Raw genomic sequence first — 26,728 nt, 5'->3', positions numbered from 1 at the left:
AAATTTATGTAAGATAGGTAAATATATATATATACACACACACATACACGCACACACACATATGTATGGAGTTGAAATTTCCATAATCGTACAAGTTATTGATGACTGCAAATACTTTGATATTTTCAATATTTAAAACTTTTATTGATTATATAAAGACTACCTCTTTCTCAAAAGTCATTTGCAATGACTGTGTTTATTTCTAGAATTGCAAGAGAATGAGTAAATAATGAAGAAGACAGAAATAATTTTACCAGATAACCTATGCTGAAGATGGTTCTTCACACAGGATCTGGATCTTAGCTCTGTGCTTTTCATGGCAAAAAGAGAAGATCCATAGATTGCTATCTGATGTTATCACTTATTATGTGATAAAACAAAGCATACCAACTTTTCAGTAGTGACACTCATTCTTTTCATTTCTGAGTATCAAGAAGAATTTATCACATGAATTATCATATCTATGCCATAGCCAGATAACTTTTCCTCATGTGTGAATCTGTGTTACTCCACTGATTAAACCCATCGCTTTTTATTAAAAAAAAAAAAAAAATCCATACTCCTTGACATGACACAGATCCAATTCTCCAATATTTGTCCATGGTTCCCTCCTTAGCTTCATCCCTGTCCCATTCTCTTACTGTTACTTCTTACTGTTCCACTTTATTGGCCAAACATCACTCCTCACTGTTCTGTGTCCTATCTCTGTTGAGCTTCTCTCAAGTCTCAAGTCTGCCATGCTCTTTTCCAGCTTGTGTGCTTTGCAAAGAGTGTTCCACTGCCTTCCTCACTCTCCCTATTTATGCCAGGTGAATCTCAAGAATTTCTTCAGGTCTTATTGTAGCCCTCACTTTTGACCTCCCAACACTGGATTAGATGTCTCAGCTTTGTGCTTGCAAAGTACCTTCTACTTCCATTGATTCCTTTATCCTTTTGTGCCACTTCTCACTGCGTAGGAGTCTTGTTAAGCCCTTGGACTGTTTCCCGTAATGAAGTTTTTGAGTACATAAAATCCATAGGATTAAAAAGAAAATCAATTATATTGAAATACAGCTCTTAATATAGATCCCAAGAAGTCCATTGATGATAGGTTAAGAAGCTCGTATTTTCTTGTAAAATTTATTCAGCTTTTACAGAGGAAAATGATAATGAAAGGGGGAAAACATGGCTTTAATATAAAGACTCAAGCCTGAGATTTTCACATAGAAAAAGTTAATTAAAAGATAAATATATATGGTTTCATCTAGCTAAATTTAAAGGATTGCTAAACTACTTTAAAATGTTTTTATACCTGTGAAAGTTGGTCCTTTCATTACACATTCCTTGGCGTTAAATTCTACTAGCATCCAAAGTCCTTCTTGGGCCAGATGAGATTCAAAGCTTAGGATCTAGCCTGGTTTGGAAGTGGGAGACTGGCCTGAGTTTGCAGAGGGTAGGCTACAGGGGATCCAAGTCAGAACAGTAGCTAAGGATGAAAACTAAAATCAGACCTTCCACATGGGTTTCGATCTGAAACAGGTGGATAATGAGATGGATTCCAGCTATGAGAAAACAAATTGAAATTGGAAGTTTGAGACCAAAGCAAAGACCATGAGTGGCTCCAGACCGAATCCATGAAGTGCTAGGAAAGCTTGAAGAATGTGTTTCCTAGAGAGCCTGGGACATGGCTGTGATGTGGAAAGGACTGTCAAGGGCACAGGAACTTATCCACCAGAAATTATAATGTGCTCATTAACTGTCATTGATTTTGATGATTATTTTTAGATGGTTGGTGAGCTCTGGGACAGATTTCAAACAAGATCTTTCTTGGCACCAGTCAAACCAGTTAATTTGTAAGTTTTATCTCCTGAAGTTCTCACACTAGGTTTTTCATTATCATGTATTACAATTAAGAAGCTGGTGCTGTAGCCCATGGCTTAGAGGGGTGGGTGAGGAATATGTTCTCTGATGGAGAGCAACCCAGGGCCCCCCTGACTCACATCCTTAGGGCTGGGAAGATGACCCAAATCCCAGGACAATTGCTCAGTGTGCCTGCTTCCTTTACTTTCTCTTTACCCTCCTTAACATTTAGAATATTGGATGTACCATAACCATTTTGGAAAAGTCAGTGCAGTGACTCATGCTTGTAATTGGAGCATTTTGGGAAGCCAAGGTGGGAGAATTACTTGAGCCCAGGAGGTAGAGACCACCCTGGATGGTCTGTAATTGAAAATGAGTTATAATTTCTCTTTTGTAGACATGGTAAGACCCCATCTCTACAAAAATAAGAAAAATAAAAATTAATTAGCCAAGAGGGATGGTGGTGCACCTGTAGTCCCAAGTACTCGGGAGGCTGAGGCAGGAGGATCCCTTGAGCCCAGAAGTTCCAGGCGGCACTGAGCCGTGATTGCACCACTGCATTCCAACCTGGGTGACACAACAAGATCCTGCCTTAAAAATAAATAAATAGGCTGGGTACAGTGGCTTATGCCTATAATCCCAGCACTTTTGGAGGCCTAGGCATAGGATTACCTGAGGTCAGGAATTTGACCAACATGGTGAAACCCTGCCTATAATCCCAGCTAGTTGGGAGGTTGAGGCAGGAGAATCGCTTGGATCCAGGAGGTGGAGATTACAGTGAGCTGAGATCACGCCACTGAACTCCAGCCTGGGCAATGAGCGAGACTCCATCTCAAATAAATAAATAAAATAATATAAAATAGGGAAGGCTTTATAAACAATTTGATATAAGCAATTATAATGTCGCTAAAATCCATGGACTTTATATAAAATAGATTATACATTATTTTCTATCAATTTTTGTATTATATAGTTACTTTGTGTTCTATTAATGTTAGAAACTATGGTTTTATTACTACTACTTCCTTACATGTAATTTTCACATTTAGTCTAAAAAAACTTGGTGTTTCTGCCTCTGAAAACATCACAATATTGTCTCTTCATTTTTGTTCTTAACACAACCCACAACACAGGTTATCATCTTTGTTTTTATTTTGTATTCAGTTTTGAATATTTTATGTACACAAAAATGTATAAGAATGTGATATAGTTTGTGTATCTGCTCCCCAACTTCAGAAATAAAATATTACTTACACAATGGAAAATTTCTATGTACTTTTTTCTAAGCACATCTATCTTCCTCAGGGAGCATGACTAATATTCTCGATTTGACGTTCACATTTTCATGCATTCTTTTAATTTTTTAAGACATACGTGTTATTGTTAACCAATATATGGAATTGTGTTCTTTGTTTATAAACCCAGTATTAGTGGTATCATACATATATTTATGCAAGTTTATATTTTGTTCATATAAAAAAGTACATATGAGGAAGTAATACTAATAAAGGCATAGTTTCAAACATTAATAGAACACAAAGTAACTATATGATACAAAAATTGATATAAAATAATTTACATTATTTAATTTTACATTATTTAGTTTTACATTATTTTAATTTACACAAAAATTTATATTTGTGTTTGTAAGATTCATACCTGTTGACATCTGTGTTTCTAGGCATTTGTTTTCATTGTTGTAGAGTCTTCCTTTAAATGGATGTGCCAAAAATTATTCATCCATTCTCATAATTTTCTGATTTTTACTATAGTTGGTACAGTGCCCACATGCCTTCACATACCTAAGTGTAAAAATATTTCTGAGTTTTATATACTCATATTTATGTCTAGAATTGTTGGGTCATGTGATGTGTACTTCTCTGCTTTTTACATATTGCCATGTTCTTCTCCAAATGAGTTTTAACAATGGAATCTCCCATTATAAGTGCTTGGGTTCCTATTACTGCACATCACAGCCAGTGTTTAGAATTTTCAGATTAAAAAAAAAATCCAATCTTATGAATTACAAATTGTGCTCCATTATGATTTTAGTTTACATCTACTTGATTACTAACGATCAGTTTTTGCAAGTTTATGACCTGTTTGAATTTTCACATCTGTAACTTGCCTGCTCATATATTTTGTCCCTTTTGCTGTTGGATTTTTACTTATTGATTGTCACAACTTTTCTGTTCAATATGCTGGGTAAAAATCCTTTCTTGGTAATATGCATCAAAGTATCCCCTTCTAGTCTGTGACTTTTTTATTTTAAGACTTTTCTATTTTTGCTTATCTGAAGTTTTGAATTTTAATGTAACTAAATTCATCAATATTTTTCTTCAGGTTTTGTTGTTTTTGTGAAGATTTTAATGACTGTTTCCCTGCCTTGAAAGAATAAAGATATCCTCCTTTTATAACTTTTTTTCTAAAATATTCAAAGTTTTGCTTTTCACATTTATTATTTTTAAAGCATTTGATTTTTACTTATGATAAAGCTAGGGATCCATTTTCCCAACATAAATAAGCAATTATGCTAGTTCAGTTTAATGAGAGGATCTTACTAAACAGTGTAATGAGTGATTTGTAGGCCTGTTGGGTAAAGCCTGTGAGTGCTGAATCACAATCAGCATTTTGCAAAAATAAAGTTGAATAGGAAATATAAAAGTGAATCACATGGAATTTTAAAATGGAACTATGTATTTTTCAATAACTACTGTGGGCAATTATGAAGAATGGCGTGAGAGAGACAGACATCACTTACGAAAAATACATGCTATTCCGGAAAAAAATTATTCATTCTATCTTTTGCTCCCTGGAATTTCATCTGATTTTCTGGTTTTTAGATGATCAATTTGATCATCACCTCAGTGGAATGGTTAATCTTATATATTTAACTTTATATTTACCTAATCCAAATTAAATTTAAAGCAAAATGGAGGAGATATTGGTCCACAGCAAAACTAATGAGAGTTTTTGCTAAATTTTAATTATCAAAAATCAATATCAAGGATATCATTTTTAAAATCTTTAACAATTGCACCACTTCAATAAAAGTAGTATAAAGTGACCTTTAAAGGGGATTTTTTTGGTAACTGGTAGAAAAAAGAATGAAATGGAAATACACAATACTGTACTCAAGTCTGACTGCTGGATCTAGAAATGCAAATAGTGACAGTACGGAGAAGAATGTTGAGTCTTGTCAGAAAACTACCATTTTATTGAACCATATCTAAAAATGATGTGTAAGATTTTTGATAAAAATTATTTAAAGTATGATTTTGTCAAATGTGTAAAATACCCTGCTATAGACTCCAACGTGTAAATTGAATAGTAATCATTTAAATAAAATATTGAAATAGTTAAAATTCTAAGATTCTTGGCCAGGTGCATGGGCTCACACCTGTAATCCCGGCACTTTGGGAGACTGAGACAGGCAGATCACGAGGTCAGGAGATCAAGACCATCCTGGCCAACATGGTGAAATCCCGTCTCTACTAAAAATACAAAAATTAGCTGGATGTGGTGGCAGGTGCCTGTAATCACAGCTACTCGAGAGGCAGAGGCAGAAGAATCGCTTGAACCCAGGAGGCGGAGGTTGCAGTGAGCCAAGATTGCGCCACTGCACTCCAACCTGGGCAACAAGAGCGAGACACCAACTCAAAAAAAAATCAAAAAACCAAAAAAAGAGATTCTTGTTTATATAGCATGCTGAAATTGATGATAATCCCATTTGAATACCTTTTTTAAAATGTAATTTTTTTGTACTAATTCTTAACATGTGAATGTTAGTTCTAAAACTTAATTGGTATATTGGTATTTTTAATTACGTATCATGTGGTAAAATGGCAAATAGCTCAGGGAGATTATAATTTTTTTATTCCAGTTTACATGTATCCACTTAATTTATTGATTATAAGTCAGCTGGCAAATGAAAAGCTATGTGTGTTAGTCAGCACCGCCACACCTCAGAATTCTTCAGCATACTATTCACAATGGAAGCCTCCTGTATGTAAATGTTCCTTCCAAGAACCCACACAAAAACCTATATGTGAACGTTTATAACAGCTTGATTCATAATCTCCAAAACCTAGAAACAACCAAGATGCCCTTCAGTAGGTAAATAGATAAAGATACTAAAGTATGCCCACACAATGGAATGCTACTCAGCAATGAAAAAGAACAAATGCAATACACAACAATATAAATGAATCTGAAACACATTTTGAAAGCAGTCAGACCCAAAAGTTTATTATATGGTTCCATTTATTTGACATTCTGGAGAAAGCAAACTACATCCTTAAATAGTCTCTGTTCAAAATCACAAACCTTTAAAGGACAATTCCTATGAGATATCTTTGAAGGCTTTTATCTTAATTAGAGAAATATTGTAATAATTTGATGTTTATTAACTTAATGTAAATAACCCAGTTGCCTCTCTTCTCTTTTTTTGAAGTGTGAGTTCAAGTTCTAGAAGTAAATATATTCCTCTCTACACGTAAGTAATGTTTCTCAGTCTTGTAAAAAAATTTTAGATTTGACCAGGCGCAGTGGCTCACGCCTGTAATCCCAGCACTTTGGGAGGCGGATCACGAGCTCAGGAGATCGAGACCATCCTGGCTAACACGGTGAAACCCCGTCTCTACTAAAAATACAGAAAAATTAGCCGGGTGTGGTAGCGAGCGCCTGTAGTCCCAGCTGCTCAGGAGGCTGAGGCAGGAGAATGGTGTGAACCCGGGAGGCGGAGCTTGCAGTGAGCCAAGATCGCGCCACTGCACTCCAGCCCGGGTGACAGAACAAAACTCCATCTCAAAAAAAAAAAAAAAAAAAAAATCAGATTTATATTTTGGTTGTAGTTGCTTTCAGCTTACTCATGTTGTATTCACTTTTTAAGACAACTTATGCATTGTAACACATTTCTAATGTTTACATGGCACACAGTGCCTGTTTAATGTCAGAAGTCCCATCTGAGGTTTGGTTTTGATGAAAGAAAGAAAGAGAGAAAGAGAAAGAAAGAGTGGTATTTTTTTGTTTTTCCAAATAGGTTACCTTTTGAAATAAAATACCTTGGATGCTACCACTATTGGGTGTTATGAATCACGAAAATTGTTTTAATTGCAGAAGGGATGAGGCGCTCGTTAACAGTGAAGTGCAGGAAATATCACCTCTTATTTTCTACATTTAATGCCGGCTTTCCATAGATGGCAAAAAAGTACATTATCTGCCAGTTGGGGTCTTCTCTTGGTTTTTAAATGGAAGAAAAACCTTGAAACAAAGTAGATCCAAGAATATGGAGGAGGGATCTGGAACTTTAGTCCTGGCCCAACCCCTCCCATTACTCGGCCTCTCCTGCTCTGCAGTTGACTGGTATTTCTACCAGTGGCCCCAGAAGTCCTTGAAACTCTCTCTGATTGACATTAACTCGGCCTCTCAATTTTCTCTCAGGCCCAAGGGCACGTGGCTTGTTGCCCAAGCCCCTCTGCACCCGTGAGGGTTTCCATCCACCCTTAGCCTTATTATCTCCAGCATACGCCCGCCTCTTCCTTGCCCAACCTCTAGCCAGTCTCCAAAGAAGGAATTGTGCTGGGGCTCCAGGAACAGCCCGCTTCTTTGTTCAGAAACACAAAACAGCCCTTACTCTCACTCTGGCTCAAACTTAACATCAGGGAGCATGGCACCGCTCATTCTGAGGAAGAGAAAATCATCTTTATATATTTTAAGGAAAATTGCTCTATCATTATGCTTTACATTTTGCATTTTGAGCCTTTGATCTATTTTGGCAAATAAATTTCCTTTGGAAGTTAGAATACTGTTCAACGGTTTCTTCTATGTTTCTTATAAAGAAACGTATGCCTTCTTTCCTTTCCATTCTAACAGTGGTCATGTGCAGTCTACAAATGCTGATGATGTTGACAACCCGTTGGGAGACATCGCATCGCTAGCCAAGCCGCGGTGCTCTAAGCCTCTTTATACAAACACAAGTCGGTGAGTTCCATTCATGATTATTTCCCTTGTTTTATTACTGAGAATGAAATATGATGATGGACTTTACTATAAATGAAGGAATTTAAACGTGGCTTTTTATTGAACATAGCTGAAGAAGAAAGATACCTGCTTCCTAAAAGAAATGTGGTTTGTCACAAAGGAGATTTTGGAGATTGACTCACTTGGGGCCCTTGAGCAAGTCACTTCATCTCTGTGACTTCAGTTTCTTCATCCGAAACTTGTGAGAAAAAAAATGCCACCAAGCGAGGTGATCGTGGAGGGATCACTAATGTTTGTAAAGTATCTGAGAAACGGCTGATCACTAACAGAGAGGAATCACTTTTTTTTTGAGACGGAGTCTCGCTCTGTCGCCCAGGCTCTGGAGTGCAGTGGCGCAATCTCCGCTCACTGCAAGCTCCGCCTCCCGGGTTCACGTCATTCTTCTGCCTCAGCCTCCTGAGCAGCTGGGACTACAGGCGCCCACCACCACACCCGGCTAATTTTTTGTATTTTTAGTAGAGACGGGGTTTCACCGTGTTAGCCAGGATGTTCTCAATCTCCTGACCTCGTGATCCGCCCACCTCGGCCTCCCAAAGTGCTGGGATTACAGGCATGAACCACTGCGCCCGGCCGAGAGGAATCACTTTTACACATAGGAAACTGAAGGCTGTCGTGCCGTGCTTCGTCCTGAGGAAGGAGTCAGTGGGCTGGATTCTTCCATACATTCTGCAAGGAAATCATTGCTATTACACATAATAATTCTAAAAATCTAAAGGAAGGATATAGGAAGAAAGTCAATTTAAAATATTCTTCGGGCACAACAATTTAGGACTCTTTCTTCTTTGATACGTACATCTAAATTTTGAAATGTTTTATGAAACATTCTTGCTAAAGAATCAAAACATTCTTTGGGGTCATTTCTTCAAAGAGAGTGAAGAGCAGTATGGCAGCATTTTAAAGATCTGACGTAAAAATGAACCACTTAACTTCAATAAATTGGGCGTATAGCATTCCTACCTCATCTTGCTGTTAATTTCTGTTTTTAAGCAAATGATATTTTGAGAGAATCATAGAAAAGAATTGAAGACATTAATTGTACTTATCTGATTTGGGCACTAGAGGGCCTCCAAGGTTGCAAAGTTTCTTCTTTTGATTCGCTGTCAATTTTTAACGGAATCTTAACCTGTTAACACAAAGAAATGCTTTTCATTTTTATTTATAAAATATTGACAGACACAGAAAGATATAGTGTCACATATGACATATCAAATAACATAAGTAAACACCTGTCTATCCCCCACCTAGTAACACACAGAATCATACTCAAATGTTTTCAACCATGTGTGTAGCCCCAATTTCATTGCCCATGCTTCTGCTTCCCCAGCTCAGAAGTTAAACTCGTTAGACTTTATGCCTTTCTTTTGCTTAGTTTTCTTTCTAGTTTTGATACATACATATGAATCTCTAAACAAATTATTATGTAGTTTCCACAATACTGCTTGAGCTAAAAAGCAAAGTACAGGAGAATACAAACAATATGATGTCATTTGCATACGAGTACATGAGCTTACTTTGTGCCAAGTAAGGAATAGAGAACCATCCTATTCAAACGCAAGTATGTCTCCTCTTGAATTTTTTCATCTTAAAGTTTCTTGAAGAGAAATGGCTTTATGGTATTTTTAGGGGTTTTTTTAATGATTGGTGGCACTTAATCATGGCTGGGAAGCCCTGCTATACCCTTGCCTTTTCAGTGAAAGCCTTTTTGTTTTTTTTTGTTTTCTGTGGTTTTTTTTGTTTGTTTTTTGTTTTTTTTGTTTTTTGTTTTTTGTTTTTTTTTGAGACAGAGTCTCACTCTGTCACCCAGACTGAAGTGCAGTAGTGTGATCTCGGCTCACTGCAACCTTTGCCTCCCGGGTTCAAGTGATTCTCCTGCATCAGCCTCCTGAGTAACAGGAATTACAGGTGCACAGCACCATGCCTGGTTAATTTTTTTGTAATTTTAGTAGAGATGGGGGTTTCGCCATGTTGGTCAGGCTGGTCTCGAACTCCTGACCTCAAGTGATCCACCTGCCTTGGCCTCCCAAAGTGCTGGGATAAAGGTGTCAGCCACCACACCCAGCCCAAAAGCCATATTTCAGGCAAGGGTCAAGGCCATTTACTCTCTAGTTCAAGTGGTTTCAGCATTGGAATCACCAATTTTCCTACAGGGCAAAAGTTTTAAAAATTTCCTTCATCATTTAATTTTGTTTTATGGTTACTAAGTCATCTGACATGCTCTGTGTTTTTTATATTGGTAGTGATTGTGCTAATAGCTTAAAAATAGTAGTTTTAATTTTTATTGTAGAACTGAATCTGATCATTAAAGAAAAAGTACAGAAATATTAATAACAATAACAATATAACCAAACTCTTGCACAAAATATAACTATTATTAACATGTTGGCATATTTCCATCTGTCATACACACTTTTAATCTTGCTTATGTATATTTATATAGCTATGATCACATTACACAGAACATTTTTACCACCATGACATTACCACATAATTATGGGTACATGTTTTTATGAGCTTATCATAGCTTCTGTTTGTGTAGATGTACTGTAACTGCCTCATTCACTTAGGTTACATATGTAAATTGTTTCCATTTTTGATATGGTAAATCATGCCCCCAAATATTCTTTATATGACTCTTTCTTGATTTGAAGTTATTTACTTAAGTGACACTCCTCCAAAAGGATTCCGGGGTCAGAATATGTAAACATTCTTAAAACGTTCTTAAACTTATGGCTATCATTTTCTTGAAGTGTTATGTGAATTTACAGAGGTTTGATGAGCCCGTGATTATGCTCAGTATTTATGCTCACCTTTAATGTTAACACTGAAGCTCCACAAATAACTTTTTTCCAAAAATGTTCATTATGAAAATAATTCAGATATTTTTGAAGGTAGAAAGTAAAATACCTTTCATTTTCAATTCCAATATTAAAAGTTTGATTTCTTTTTAGACTCTTCCCCTCATGCATTTATGAATGTGTGCAACATATATGTACAAGTGTATCACGTGTGCATGCATAGGTGGAGTGTATGTGTGTATGTAAGATTGAAATATGCACTAAATATTTTTCCATATTAAAATCTTTTTAATGGCTAGATGTATCCCACCAAGTCTATAACAAGTTTATGTAGCCCAAGCCCTGACTACTTTTCTTGTTGTAAAGAATATAGCAAAAGCAGCCTCTACATATATGTTGTACACTTATCCATGCATTCTTTTAGAACAAACCACTAAAAATGAAATTGTTGCCTGAGTTTTCTTGTTAAAATTATTTTCGAATTTGGTAGGCATGCGCAGTTATTAAATGACATTTAGAGTTCAGGAACTCGAAATATTAATGCGGTTTCTACGGTTTCTACTGCAGTTCCTAACTTATAACTTGAGACTAATTTAGGAAATAGAAAGAATCCAAAACAGTCATTGGGTTCAACAAAAATTATTGAAGTTCAGTATAGCTAAACAATTTTCTTTGTTTCTTCAACAAACATGTACTGTTGACTGGATCTGGGTAGTGTTCAGGAATTTTTTTTAACTGATACAAATTCATCCCCACTTATAATCTGTGTCAAGCAGAAAGTTAAGGTAAGACTGAGATAAGAATCCTGTTTAATCACGCCGGGCGCAGTGGCTCACACCTGTAATCCCAGCACTTTGGGAAGCCAAGGCGGGTGGATCACCTGAGGTCAGGAGTTGGAGATCAGCCTGGCCAACATGGTGAAACCCCATCTCTACTAAAAAACACAAAAATTTGCGAGGCTTGGTGCTGAGCATCTGTCATCTCAGCTGCTAGGGAGGCTGAGGCAGGAGAATCGCTTGAGCCTGGGAGACGAAGGTTGCAGTGAGCTAAGATCACGCCACTGCACTCCAGCCTGGGTGACAGAGACCCTGTCTCAAAAAAAGAGAAAAAAGAATCCTGTTTTTCAAGTCTGATGTTTTTATCCTCTTCAATATAAGATCCATATTCTTTGCAAGGGCTCAGTGAACAAGTCTGAAGAGAAGCTCAGTCCATTTTAGTAACCATTTTACAGTGCCATATACCTTCAGTGCTTTGCAGTCATGAGTCATCAGTACAAGGAACATGATAACTGAATGATCTGTAATGGCGGATCTGTGTCCTTTCCCAAGGATATGGAAAGAGGTGTTGGGGTGCTTTTTCTTTGGTAATGGACTCTATTGTAGATATATATATGTGTGTGTGTGTGTATGTGTGTGTGTGTATGTGTGTGTGTATGTGTGTATGTATATATCTTACATATATGGAAGAGAGCTCTGGGATCTAACATATATGCATCTCTCCCTTGTGTTTCCAAAGAATAAACAGGCTCAGCACAGGTGAGGTGCAGGCCCATCTAACAGAGCAGCACAGCCCATGCCTTCTGACCCCAAACCCAGCACTTGCAGTCACCATTTGCTTGTTTTTCCAAACTAGGCAGCTGCCTCTGAGGTACCATCCTCCACTAAGTTATAATCTTTTATCTCAGGACGTTACAAGGTTTCACATTTACTGTGCTTTTTGACCTCAATGATATCTGAGGAAGCATTTGCAAATAAAGAGGAATTGTCCAACATGGACCCCCAGGCAGCCCCTGACAAATGTCTCCCATCCAAAAGGGGGCTTCCCTGTCAGCCACTGGACTGTGTTGCAGCTTAACAAAAAAACCTTACCACAACCCAGGTTAAAGAATAACTCTATGAATAGTAGTTCCTTAGATCAGCCCAACACTTCTGCCTTTTCAGACTACTTTCACACACTCCCTCATTTGTTTTTCAAATAATGTGATGAGCCCAGAGGTGAAGGTGCAAGTTCTATCCCCATTTTGCAGATGAGGAGGCTGAGGCCAGAGGAAATGACATAAAGAGGCAAGGTCACTCATTTCATGAGTGGTAAAAAGTCCAGAGAACTGACCTCTTAATCCCCAGGGCAAGCTCTTGCCTTAACTCACATTAAACGTGGCTTCTGCCTTTGGCAAATAACGGGTTCTTGGAGCTCCAGCCTCAGTTATAATATAAAAGCTTTGAGTTATACTGTTTCTACATTCCCTTCTAAATGGAAGAATTGAAGATCCCAAGAAAACAGGAGGAAAGACTATACCCACTAGATGAAGAGAATAATCAATAAACCTGTAATTCCTAAAATATATCTTGTGGCCACGACATCTTATGATATTCAGAAAAATGCAATCCAGTGGCCAAAAGTCATTGCAAAATGATTCCAGTTTTACTTGCATTTGTCACTGAACAATAAAATCAGACAAAAGCCCAACTCACAATGGACTCCTGTCTTTTCCTCTCCAGCTGCATCCCCTTTACAGTTCTCCGTAGTCCTTCCCTTCTCCCAGCCCTCTAGGCTGACCCTCCCTAACGTCCAAGCCTGGACTTTACTACTCTTCCTCCCTCTCCCACTTTGTGCTCCCCTTGCCCACCCTAACTCCCATCCATCTCCTGCTGCTCCTCTCACATGGGTCTGCACCTGCTGCACGCTGGACACTGTGCCAGGCCTTTACTTGTATCACATTGTCCCCAGCACCCTCCAAGGGAGTGCAGCTACCCTGACTGATGGCCAATCATAGGTGAGATGCCTGAGAAAACTTCAGTTGAGGTCTAAGTTCACACAGCTGGTCAGGGCAGCCCTGGAAATTAAATGTGTCTGTCTCACACTCCCCTCCTTATGTCGTATCCACGGTCTTTGTCCACTTGGGATCTTTAAACATTTAAATGTGCATTTTTTAAATTAAAAGTATTAGTGTGAAAGCTGTTGGGAGCTAAATCAGCTTGATATCTGTCTAGAACTGTACCTGATATAGAATGGCTCTAAATAAAAGACTGTCACATTGATTTGAACCTGCACTTACACCCTACCCTGTATAAATGCAGCCCGCCGTGAGCTAACAAGGCTTTCCTGGCTGAGCTGGGAGTAATGCCAATGGCCCTTCCCATTCCGTTCAATCACACTGAGGTCCAGTTCTGCCACTTGCCAGCTTGGTTGGTGCTGGCCATGTTACTTAGACTTTCTCTTCCTCAGTTTCTCCATCTATAAAATGGGCAGGATCATAGGACCTATGGCACAAGATTATTGTGTAGTCAACTTACATCAAGCATTTAAAAGGGTACCTGGAACATAGAACATACTCAATGACTATTAGTCATGTTTACAGTGTAGAGTGAGAATTTGTATGCATGCCTACATTTTATGCACATATACACTACTATATTCTACATATAACATGGTTTTCTCCACATTTTTCCTGTCTCATATTTAACTTACATACCATCTGTACTCCCTTCTTCTGAGTTACTAAACTTCTTGATTTTCTTAAATTACTTAATTTCTATTTTATCATGCTTTGTTGAGAACCAATTCCTTGTAGACTTGGGCAATAATATGTATCAATTAGTGAACATTTATACATTTGATACAATTTGATACAATCCAAATGTACCAATTAGTGAACAAAATCCTGGTTTATTTGGAACTAGGGAGTACGAAATAAGGTGTTTAAAAGACTGGAAGCTGTGGAGCAAAGGTAAAAATGAAGACTTCTTATTTTTAAGTGGGTCTCTGCTTCTTTCTGCTTTCCTGAAATGGGGAGTGGAATTCTTTGAACATGCGACTAATCTGGAAATCCATTTTTCAGCTTGTATGTTTCAGTATCTTTAATAGCTTTGTTCCCTCCAGCTGAAAAATAACATCTCCTATCAGCAGCAGTCTAAAGTGTCCCCCAGAGAGTATTCTCCTCTTAATATAAGGTCACCGTATTGCACTTAAGATGGCAAAATTCCCCTTGCTATGGCCATATGTGCCAAGGTTAAATGGAATAGATTTAGAAGTAGTGTGGGTGAGGACTTTCGTTTTCAAGTATTTGGCAGTTTATTATGCAAGTGAATTCATTCTCAAGCCTGAGCAGCTAATCAGTCTACCTTTCATGATATGTTATTATGAAATATGATGTAATCTAACAGCATTAAGACAATGTAACATATGATACCATTTAGCATCAATAACCTGCATGCCACAGAGGCACAGAGGCTGTGCAATGTTTTTTATCAAGCCCTTCATGTGATTGACAGATGGCCTGCGTCCATCCCTCTGACTTATTAACTGCTCTGATGGGAGGATATGACTTTAGAGGCATTTTAATTCTGCAGGTGTTTTCAAAGGCAGTGGAAAAAACCTTTCACACAGATGGAGGGGATTTCCTTTGTAACATGCATGGAAGCTTTAATGAATGGTTGACAGAGAGACGCATGCATGAATAACTTTGCCTCATTCTGGGTTACCTCTCTAACTTACATCTGCACTTTTCCAACAAAATTCCAAGAAATCCTGCAGGGCACTGCCTAGAATTCGGCAGCTTCAGTTCACTCACCTAGGTCCCTCCAGCAAGCTTGACAGTGTGACTCTAAAACAGAGGTTCCTGAATTTAGCAGCACAGGAGAATCATCTGGAGAGCTGTCAAAAGTCCCAGTGCTCAGGCCACACCACTTACTAGTTACATTAAAATGTGGGGCTGGGCCAGGCACGGTGGCTCATACCTGTAATCCCAGCACTTTGGGAGGCCGAGGCGGGCGGATCACGAGGTTAGGAGTTCGAGACCAGCCTGACCAACATGGTGAAACCCCATCTCTACTAAAAATACAAAAATTAGCTGGGCATGGTGACACATGCCTGTAACAGCAGCTAGTCAGGGGGCTGAGGCAGGAGAATCACTTGAATCTAGGAGGCGGAAGTTGCAGTGAGCCGAGATTGTGCTGCTGTTCTCCAGCCCGGGCAACAGAGCAAGATTCCGTCTCAAAAAAACAAAATTGTGGGGGTGGGAGCCAGGCATTGGTACCTTTAAAGATGCCCCTGAGATATCAGTGTGCAGCACTATTGGAAACCTCTGTCTCAGCATCTTTTCAGCTGTCTGTACTGGATAAACTTTGCAATCTCCATGTGCATGGCCCTTATTTTGTAAATGTTTTATTTCTTTAAATTACTGTATTTCAATTGAAATTAGTTTAGCATCTATTAAGTGCTAACAATTTGCTAGCTGCTTTCACATTCATTTAATTCCTCTAATCCCCAGAGTGCCCCTAAGAAGTTAGTGTTGTTGTCTTCATGCTGCAGTTGACTGAGCTGAAGCCCAGAGAGCTTTCTTCACTGGAGTAAAACTTCACAGTTGGTTAAGGGGCAGAGTCAGACTTGCCACAGAAGCCTGCTTCTCGATGCAGTGAGCTTCCCCCAGTCTTTAGCTGCCTTACTTTCCTAGTCTCACAAAATCGGTTATTTTGTACTGTTTATTCTGCTGTTGCCATAGGTGTAATTTCCCTTCACTTTGTTAGTCTCTGGGTGTCCTTGATTATATCACCTGCAAGCCAGTAAGTCATCACCAACAGAGTCATAAATTACATAACTGGAAGAGAATTAGGAGATTTATTAGTGCAATTCCCTGCCTGATACGTATTTTCCCCCTAACATTTTGATATTTGCACAAATCAATTGCACCAAGAAATTGCAATGTGAATCCTTCTCATTGTTTCCACTTCTCCCTCACCCAAGTCCTTCTGGTTGGTATCACTACCTGGGGTCAGGCTGAGGCTAGGAGGCTCCAAAAGACTATGTCTAGTCCAGATCCCAGAGATGATATGGGGAACTGGGGTCTGAATCTTCCTCCCAACCCTTAAGCACACACCCCTTTCACTAACCTCTCTTCTGCCTGCCTTGTCACCTGATACTTTCAGGAGCAACTCCTATAAGTTCCAAATTTTGAAAATTACTCCTAAGATAAGTGGTTCCTGGAGAAGGCTTTGTTTGGCTTACTGGTCGTGTGGGAAGGTCATGGATATAACCAAGGCAGCCATTGAAGAACCATTCCTCCACCACCCACAGAGGTTTCTTGTTGCTACTGTGTCGCATTTTGTCTGGGCGCCAATTTGAATAGGGAACCATGCCACAGGGATGTCCTGCTCTCAGAGAAAGGCCCAAGGATGGCAAGTGAAAGCCACTGAGATGAGTGAAATGTGCAAGCTGCCCACTGGCCCTTTCCTCACTGGGGGCAAGTTCATGATGGTGGCCTTTCTCGTTCCTTCCTGAAGCCAGCACAGTGAGCTGAGGCCAAGGCCTTGATACGACTCTGCAAAGATGGTAGGCTGTTACACAGAGCCCCATGATCTGCAAATGGTGTGTTCTTGGACTTTGAAATACAATTTAAATCTTATTTTCCTCAACTCCTTGCAGCACACAGGACGTAGCTTCACGCTGGGCCTGTCCCATAAGCCTTACCCACCTCCTAGGAAATAATCTGTGTAAACCACCTTGTGTGCTATCATGGCAAGAATATTCGTTATTCTTCACATTCCTTCCTCTGAACTACCTACTTAAACCTTTCTCTTGAATACTCGTTTGCCCTTTCTGGAGAGAGAGAGCTTTTACACACACTGAAGAACGGCTTCTTCACGCTTGTGTTTTCCTTTTATCTCTCACTGTTCCTGGTGGAGAAAAGAACAGGGAAGCAGAAGAGTCAGTGGAGTTCAACTAAACAAACTGTTGTAGAATTAATGCTGGGGTACATTTGTTTCCAATGGGCAATTTTAGGAAATCATCTGAAATTTGTAGTACAGTACATTAATGGTGATAAGAAAGATATTTGATAAAAGTAACAATGTTGTAAATGTAAGTGTGCATATTCATTAATATTAGAGTCTGCATTACAGAAATATATATGGGATATAGGTCTGCTGCTCTGTGAGGACCTGATATCTTCCTTCATTATGAAACAGAGTCAGCAGTGAGTCATGTTTATAAAAGACATGGAAATTTAAAATATTACGAAAACATGAACTTGAAACAAATTTTATTGACCCCAGCGTAGGGCTGTTATCTAAGTACCTGTGCATGAGCATGCCCCAAGCCTGCACTCTTTCCTTTTTGGACAGCCCAAGTTCCACACCTTATACAGGAAAAAAAAAAATTAGACTGCATCTTTCTTTATATTTTTCATATTTGGGTGCTAGTTACTATGACAATTTCACAAATCATCATTTTAATTTCCTCTCTTCCTCCTCTCTTAACTCTTCACTTTAGTGCTGCAAATATTCCAGGATATACCGGCAAGGTTCATTTCACAGCCACCCACCCAGCAAATTCTAATATTCCATCAACAACCCCATCACCAGATTCAGAACTGCACCGGTAAGTATGAAGCCTCTTACTCAATTTGCTCAGATACATTAGGAGGGGAAATCCTAATTATGTTTATTCCATTAAAGAACAATTAAATAGTAAAAGCAAATTTACATTGTTTTTAAAAATGTGGCATCAAGTCTGAAACAGAAAAAAAGATAATTTTCCGTTTTCCTACTGAGGGGAACTTTATTAAGCCTTGTATATGTTTCCCTTTTGAATCTTACCCAAAATTACACTGAAAACCAGGTGTAGGTTAATGTTATTATGAATGTGGCCAAAAGGGGCATATGAAGGTATTTCAGGCACTTTAGAGGAATGGCATCTTTGCTTCTTAGACTCACAGCTGTGCACACACATTACCTTTCTGCATGACCATCAGAAGACACATGGAACATACATCAGATAGTTACTTCTTGTAACAGTCACCTTATTTTTTAGAAAAGACAAAATTCTGTTGAAAGTCACATATATTTTTAAACCTGCATTTTGCAGACTGAAAGCAGGAGATGTGGCCAGGCATGGTGGCTCACCACGCCTGTAATCCCAGCACTTTGGGAGGCTGAGGTGAGCAGATCACTTGAGTTCAGGAGTTCGAGACCAGCCTGACTAACATTGTGAAATCTTGTCTCTACTAAAAATACAAAAATTAGCCAGGTGTGGTGGTAGGCACCTGTAATTCCAGTTATTTCGGAGGCTGAGGCAGGAGAATCACTTGAACCCAGGAGGTGGCAGTTGCTGTCAGCCAAGAGTGCCACTGCACTTCAGCCTGGGCAACAGAGTGAGACTCCATCTCAAAAAAAAAAAAAAATCCCAGAAAACAGGAGATGTTAGATGCAAGGTTACTGAAGATTCCTTTATTTGAAGCTACTAGTGAGAAGGAGCACATCGTTACTCATTTATTATAACTCAAATTTGAAAGCACCTGATGGAATTCCTGGCATTGCAAATGGTTTGGAAAATGCAAACACAGTCTGAATGATGTCTAGTGGCTGGCCCAGTGCAGATGAATATGCTAGCACAGTCGGAAGGCAGACTAGAGGGATGGCAGTTCTCCTCCAAAAGGAGAGCTTGTTCTCCTAGGTTACATTCTTTTGGTAGAGGAGTCATTTGTTTATCACACATTTTATTTATTTATTTATTTATTTATTTATTTATTTATTTGAGACCGAGTACTCTGTAGCTCAGGCTGGAGTGCAGTGGTGCTATCTCAGTTCACTACAACCTCTGTCTCCTGGGTTCAAGAGATTCCATGTCTCAGTCTCCCAAGTAGCTGGAATTACAGGCATGCACTACCACGCCCAGCTAATTGTTGTATTTTTGGTAGAGACAGGGTTTTCCCATGTTGGCCAGGCTGGTTTCGAACTGCTGACCTCAAGTGATGCGCCCACCTCAGCCTCCCAAAGTGCTGGGATTACAGGCATGAGCCACTGTGCCTGGCCTTATCAAATATTTATTGAGCATCAATTCTGGGCCAGGTACTGTTCAAGACACTGAAGATACAGGGATGAACAGACAAGGTCCCGGCTTTCAGGAGCTTATTTTCTGGTACAAAAGATAGACAGTAAAGAAGCACACGAGTAACTGAAGAAATGTGAAGAAATGAAATAATAACTTTAGCTAGTGAAATGAAGAAGAAAGACTGATGTAGGAGAGAGTTCCTCAGAAGGGGCTTATTGAGCTTGCTGGTCAGGGAGAGCTTTTGAGGAGGTGACTGTCAGGCCATGGGTACCAAGCCCGAGCTCCTGCTCTGATCAGCTGCTTAAACTTTCAGAAAGGCAATGGTTGTGAATGGGAGCAGCTGCCATGCATGGGCCTCTTGGGCTGTGGCTCCTGGTCCACCCCGCTGCTCATCCTCTCATTCATTCACCCATTTGCTGGTGGATTCACATGACCTTTTATTGAGTCAATGCATGTTTACTGTGCTCCAATAAATCACAAGAACTGCTTGCAAGGAGCTCACCATCTCACAATGAGAAATAAACAATTGCAGCAGAGGATGACGAAAAATGTCTTAACACTAATAATCACTTCTGTTAGCTGAGTGCTTTGTGGGTACTAACTCATGTCACGGTCCCAGGAATCCTGTGAGGAAGGGAATGTTACTATCCCCATTTTACAGATAAGGAAACTGAGGCACACACAAGCTGCCTGCAGCTCTGGGAGGGGGCCCTAAAGAAGACTTCACAGAGGAGTGGCTCATGCAGTGACTTGAAGGAGTGGGGCTTGGTGCCAGGTAATTGAGGGCAGCAAGCATTCCTCATGGCACAGTAAAGGCACCATAGGGGGCAGCTCTCAGGCCCCGACTAGCCCATTGTAGGCCACCGTGTATAGACAATTCTATGCATCCCACAAGCCCTGTGTGCGTGGCCTTTTCTAAGGTGCCTGCCAACAGGAGGCTTTATCAACGCCTCTCACTTTCTGGATTGGTAATTGTCTAGCATCTCTCCAGGCCATCTGATGAGAAACATTTTAAAAGGAGGTCAATGGCTTTCTAGGCTAATAACTTGCATTTGGTTTTCTCTCAAGACACATTTTTCCCAGTCTCAATATTTGCCTGTATTTTAAAAAGATAAATTCTGTCGTGTATATCATCCTAACAACATGATATTACGATGAGATATGGGTATATAGTAAAATGGTTACTATAGTGAACATATCTGTCATCTTCATAGTTACCCATTTTCCCCTTCCCCTTGTGGTCAGAGCAGCTATAATCTACTCAGTTAGCAAAAATCCTGAATACGATACACTATGACTCTCTATAGTCCTCGTGATGGATGTTATGTCTCATGCTTGTTCCTCCTGTGTGTCTGCTACTTGGCATCCTTTGACCTACATCTCCTTTTGCCTCACCCTCCACCGAATCCCTCATAACCACTGTTCTATTCACTATCTCTGTATATTTCACTTTTTATTTCTTTTTTAGATTTCACAAATAAGTGAGACTATGCAACATGTTTCCTTCTGTGTCTATTAGCAAAATGACTTCCAGGTCCATCCGTGTAGTGCAAATGGCAGGATCTCCTCCTTTTTAAGGTTGAATAATATTCCACTTTCTTTATCCATTCATCTGTCAACAGACACCTAGGTTGTGTCCATATCTTGGCTATTGTGAATATGATGCAATGAACACAGGAGTGCAGATATCTTTATGAGGTGGTAATTTCACTTCCTTTGAGTATATCTCCAGAGAAGGAATATGTTATTTTTATGTTTAATTTCTTTGGGAAACTCCATACTGTTTCCATAATGGCTGCACCAACCTACATTCCCATCAACAGTCTATCATTTCTCTACACTCCCATCAACACTTATTATCTCTTGTCTTTTTGATGGCAGCCATTCTAATCGGTGTGAGGTGATATCTCACTGTGGTTTGTATTTCCCTGAGGAGCAATGTTAAGCACTCTTTCATATACCGGCTCACCATTTTTGTTATCTTTGGAGACATGTCTGTTCAGGTCCTTTGCCCATTTTTTAAATTGGGTTTTAAATTGTTTTAAATTGGGTTATATGTATTGAGTTGTATGAGTTCTTTATAATAAATTTTGGATATTAACCCCTTATCAAATATATGGTTCCCAAATATTTTCTCCCAGTATGTAGGCTGCTTTTTCATCTTGCTGATTGTTTCCCTTGCTGCACAGAAGTGTGTTAGTCTGACATAGTCATATTTACTTATTTTTGTTTTTGCAGCCCAAGCTTTGGGTGTGATACACAAGAAATCATTGCCAAGGCCAATGTCAAGGCGTATTTTGAAATGTTACAAATCCATTTCCAAAGGCAAAGCTGGTAGACATTTAGACAAGCAATATATATTTACTTCATGTGAGGGACATAAAACAATGTCAAAATTAAATACATCCTTATATTGATCATTTAGACTCACCGTCCAAAGAGAGCTAGGATGAAACCTTGTGGCTGGTTCATGATTTAGGAGGGATCCGATCCAGAGATTCTTTGTCAGTGCAGATATAAACACTGCTAATCCCTTTTCTTTTTTTCTTAACAATCCATCTTCTCACCCCCAAATCTCAGACCCCACCCAGATCTCTTATTGTTCTAACACATCTACACAACGCATAATCAAGCCATCCAATGTGTGATAAAAGGTTCCTATTATCTTTCAGATAAATCTCTATTTCTAAATGAAAAACTGTCCCTTACTGTTACTCCCAGAGAATATAACTTGTATCTTTCAGCCAGACTTTCACATTCAGATTCAGGCCCATAGCTGACTCTTGGGGGTCCTCGCAATCCCCCTCAATACACACATACTGCACATATGGCTGCCATCCATGGCCCTCAATATACACACATAGTGCACATACAGCTGTCATCCATGGCCCGAATGGGAACCCAGCGCCCTCTGAGGCAGCGTCTCTGGGATTCTCATTCTTAGGGTGCAGATAACACGCTAGAGAAAGTGACACTAACCAAAGTGTCACCCACAACTAAGTGATGGCTTGTGCTGGGCCCAGGTGTCAAGGCCTGCACCTCTGCCTTCTGCCCTAACAGCAGCTCCTGGCAAGTGGTGGCTTTTTCTGGCACGTAAAAGCACAGTGCAGAGGGGCAGGAGGGAATTAAAACGTGTAAAAACTCACCATGCTTTCATAAGGACAGTGCCCTCTAGCAGGAAGGTCTGGCCCTTGTGGTCAGAAAATTGGGCCTTCCAGGGTCTTCACATCAAAAAGTATCACTCTGATTTTATTTAACACAATAATTTATTTTTCTAAAACTTTCCAGTGAAAGTATGAGCCTTGATCTCTCTCTGATGAGTGTCATGAGAACGTAGTGAGCTAACTTCCTTCTGACTGTTTCTGCTTGATCTGATGCATTTTTTCCTGTTATTTCTAAGAAGTCGTCTTCACACGGGCATCCCCTGGGAACTCCTGAATATTAGCTGCTACTGTACTCTCACTGCTCCTCTGCAATGGGTTCCTCGCTTATTCAGAGCTAATGCCATTCCTGTGGTGGCTGTCTTCAAACCTCTCTGTGCCACACGAGCTTCCAGTCCCTTCCCCACACCCCTCTCAGCTGGCCTTGCTTCCTGCTTGCTGGGGCACCCAACGTGACCCTTTCATTTTCCCTGCTAGTGTCCCCTCTTCCTCTCCACATGCCAGGCTCTATTTCCATCACTGCTGTCTCCCTTTTCCCCCAGGAAGACATGCTCTTACTTTTCTAAAATATTGATCATTATTTCTGAGCTCTGAGTCCTGTGTTCCCATCAGTCCTGCTTCCTCCCTTCTGCCCCGCTGTGCTGGCCTCTCCCAGCTGGCCAGTTGTTTATGAAGAACCCCAGCAAAGTCTCCTGTGGCTTCCCTGTGAGCTGCCACCCTGTTCTCCCCTCTCGTTCCTTTCACCTCTAAACTTCTTGAAAAAGCAAACAGCTAATCTCCCGGGCCTCCTGCCTTCACTTCCTTCCTGCCCACTCTCTCCTGAACCTGAACCTCCTGGCTCTGGATTCTGACACCAACAGTCAAGTGACATGCTCCTGCCTGCCAGGCTGTACACTGGAAGGGGGACAAGAGAGAGGCCATTGAATCTTCTTGATGCAGAGACAAGGAACAGTGCATTTGGCTGGATCTCTGTAATCGAGAAAATTGTACTGGTGGTTTGGAGGTTTTAAGTTGTTTGGGCCTCAAATGTTGATACAAAGGGGTCCATGGCCATATACTCCCACACCATATTTGGAGCAAAGTACATAGGGCCCCCACAGTGCCTCAGGATGAATATTGGGATGGAATGTAAACTGAGAGGAAGGGACAGTTGAAAGAGATTTGAAGTGAGGAGATGGGGTGTATTGGAGGTGGAGAAGAAGCGATGTGACCAATCTCCAAAGTCATGAGCAAGGGGAACACAGGCACAAATGATTTTTCTAGCTCCCTTTTTCCAGGACAGTCCAGTGTTTCTTGCCCACACCTTCCCACCAGAATGTAACCTTCACAGAAACTTGCCTTCCCACCTCTGCAGCCATTTCTCACAACATATAATATATATATATGTGTGTATGTGTGTATTTATATATATAAAGCAAAATAAAATATTAGTTCAAGGTGATCATAGCATAAAACAAAGCCATTTTTGACGGAGTCGCTATATAGAAGGTTAATTTTAATTATTTTTAATTTTTTAATCTCCCATGCCAGCATTGTAACTCACTGCTAATACAAGCACTGCATTGCGTGTGTGATTCAAATAGCAGCAAATTCACAGCAAAATTACTTCAGGCCATGGGCTTGTGGGGTTGCTCATAATAGCTGGCCCAACTCCTGTGATACTGGGACAGCCACCTCCAGGCAGAATAGGGAGTTTGGGAATGCCAGTAACCCAAGGGGATAAAACATCACTTGCAAAGCATTCCACATTTTCAAAGCTTTTTTAAACAAAATTATTTTAGTTATCACACCAAACTTGATAGGGCAAATTTGTTCCTACTGGGTATACAAGCAAAGTAAAATGAAGCCCAGTCATGAGCCTCCTCTGGGAACAGGCAGCTTAAATGCTCTGGCAGAGCCAGTAAAGTCCTGTACACCAGGCCTTGCTCACCCTTCAACAGCAGCCTCTGCGGGAGGCCCAGGCCCCTCCCACCCATGTCTTTTCCTGGTCTCTGGGTGACCCAGCCGTGTCTTCTCCTGGCCTCTGAGTGAGGCCTGAGTCCCTGCCACCCATGTCTTCTCCCAGCCTCTGGGTGTGGCCCAGGTCCCCCAACCCATGTCTTCTCCAGGTCTCTGGGTGACCCACCCATGTCTTCTCTTGGCCTCTGGGTGAGGCCCGGGCCCCTCCCACCCATGTCTTCTCCTGGCCTCTGAGTGACCCAGCCATGTCTTCTCTTGGGGCCTCTGGGTGAGGCCCTGGCCCACTCCACCCATGTTTCCTCTTGGCCACTGGGTGAGGCCCGGGTTCCCCACTCCCATGTCACCCATGTCTTTTCCAGGCCTCTGAGTGACGCAAGTATGTTCCCTCTTACCCTCTGAGCGAGGTCTGCCCGCCCCATGTCTTGTCCTGGCTTCCCTGTGCCTTGTCTGTCCACCTCTCACTCCTCTTCGGAGGACACTCCTTTTAATTCCCACGGCCGCCCAGCCCGGAGAGCTCTCGCCTGCGTGCCCTGGGCCCTCCCCAGACACGATGCGGTCGGGTTCCTTGGGTGGCTTTCTGCAGATCACCGCCATTCCTAGCACCCACCATAACTCTGCGCAGCGCAGAGGTGCAGTCCCTGAAGCCGAGAGCTCCCCAGCAGGAGTCATCCTCGCTCCCTGCCTGCAGTGCGCGCTCTCTTCCCCTTCCCGCACATGGGTATCATTTGTTGGATGAGGTTGTATGTTTTTATATGTCTTTTATGTCTCATTTTCCTCCTTTTCTCCCCATGCTGCCTCAGCGTCTTACAGAAAGAAATGGCAGTTGACCTCTTCCGTCACCAGGCTCCCCTGTCTCGACTGGTCACAATTGTAAAACCCTACAACCCCTTCAACAAGAAGGACAAAGAAACCATAGACTACTAGAGGAGGCTGCCCGGCGCCGGCTGTCCAGGCTTCTGCCTGGGGAGGGCCTGTGCGGAGGTGGGAAATAAAGGCCGCTTCTCCCGGCTGCGCAGTGTGGTGGGGTCCGTGCTCTTCTCCGCTGGCTTGCGCATCCCTGCCCAGCCCCGCCTCTCTCCTCCGGTAGGCAGCGCTCAGCTGGACCCGGGGCGCCGGCCAGCCGCGGCTCAGTCTACGAAGCCGCCGGCAGCAGGGGAACAGGGACTGTATTGCAGAAGATTCCTCTTTAGGGTTGGATTATTGGGTCTAACTAGAGGTTTCACATCGGACCACTTCAGTGCAGGGATTCTACAGCAGAAAGCAGACCATAGATTTTAGAATCTCAAAGTCAAAAATCCATATGCTGTCAGTGGGAACACTGAGCTGAGAAAGTGCGTTCTTCTTTTCTCGCAGGGGACATCACACAAGGGGACAACATCTACCCTCTCTTGGCCTGCTCCAGTGTTTCCTTCAGAGAGAAGCGTTCCCCAGGCCCCATGAGGGTCCTGAGGTCTAAGTCAGGACCACTTTGGGTTAGAGTGTGGCCTGACCCGGCCTTGACCAAAGAGAGCACCAGCTCGCAGAATCTCTCAGGGGTGCATGTGGGCTGAGGGGGAGCCCTCTGGTCTTCCGAATATACACCTAAAGTATATTTACATAGTATTTGCATACACACATACACATACACAAAGCCTGTTGGAGTTTACAAAGTACTTTTGAAAACCTTAGCTCATTTGATCCTGCAACCTCGTAATAAATTCTCGTAGCAGGCATTTTACAAATATCTTGCATTTTATGAATAAAATAGACTAAGGCCAAGAAAAGTGAAGTATTTAAGGTCACACAACTAGTAATTAGTAGAGTTATAACTAGAACCGAGATTTTCTAAATTTAAATATTATATCTCTCCTACCCTTCCATTTTTTCAGCAGATTGGATAACCTTCAATGAATTATAAAAACAAAGAAACAGAAAAAAAACCCTCCCTGTGTTTCTAGACTTTTCTGAAATGTCTCAGGGTTTCTATCTGACTTCTTCTAAGAAATTCAGATCAAGATAGTTATACCTCAGAACTCCAAGTAAATGTGTAAATGCTTTCGGGGGTAGTTTGTTCTTGATTTTCCCACAGAAAGGGAGAAGTCAGCTACCTTTGTGATGGAATCATGT

The 26,728-nt window shown here is 40.9% G+C and overlaps 1 protein-coding gene across 1 annotated transcript in view; it reads left to right on the top strand.

The window, feature by feature from the left end:
- SPMIP7 (sperm microtubule inner protein 7) overlaps positions 1-25,671 on the top strand; it is a 64,778-nt gene extending 39,107 nt beyond the window's left edge. The window contains exons 5-9 of the mRNA XM_005549608.5: positions 1,765-1,832; positions 6,293-6,334; positions 7,714-7,821; positions 17,943-18,050; positions 25,423-25,671. Of these exons, the coding sequence (XP_005549665.1) occupies positions 1,765-1,832; positions 6,293-6,334; positions 7,714-7,821; positions 17,943-18,050; positions 25,423-25,546 (450 nt within the window). The 3' untranslated portion in view covers positions 25,547-25,671. The remainder of the gene's footprint in view (positions 1-1,764; positions 1,833-6,292; positions 6,335-7,713; positions 7,822-17,942; positions 18,051-25,422) is intronic.
- The last annotated feature ends 1,057 nt before the right edge of the window (positions 25,672-26,728 follow it).

The sequence above is a fragment of the Macaca fascicularis genome, chromosome 3 (assembly GCF_037993035.2).
Source record: "Macaca fascicularis isolate 582-1 chromosome 3, T2T-MFA8v1.1".
NCBI classification, from domain to species: domain Eukaryota; kingdom Metazoa; phylum Chordata; class Mammalia; order Primates; family Cercopithecidae; genus Macaca; species Macaca fascicularis.
This window is presented reverse-complemented; position numbering and strand designations above follow the sequence as displayed.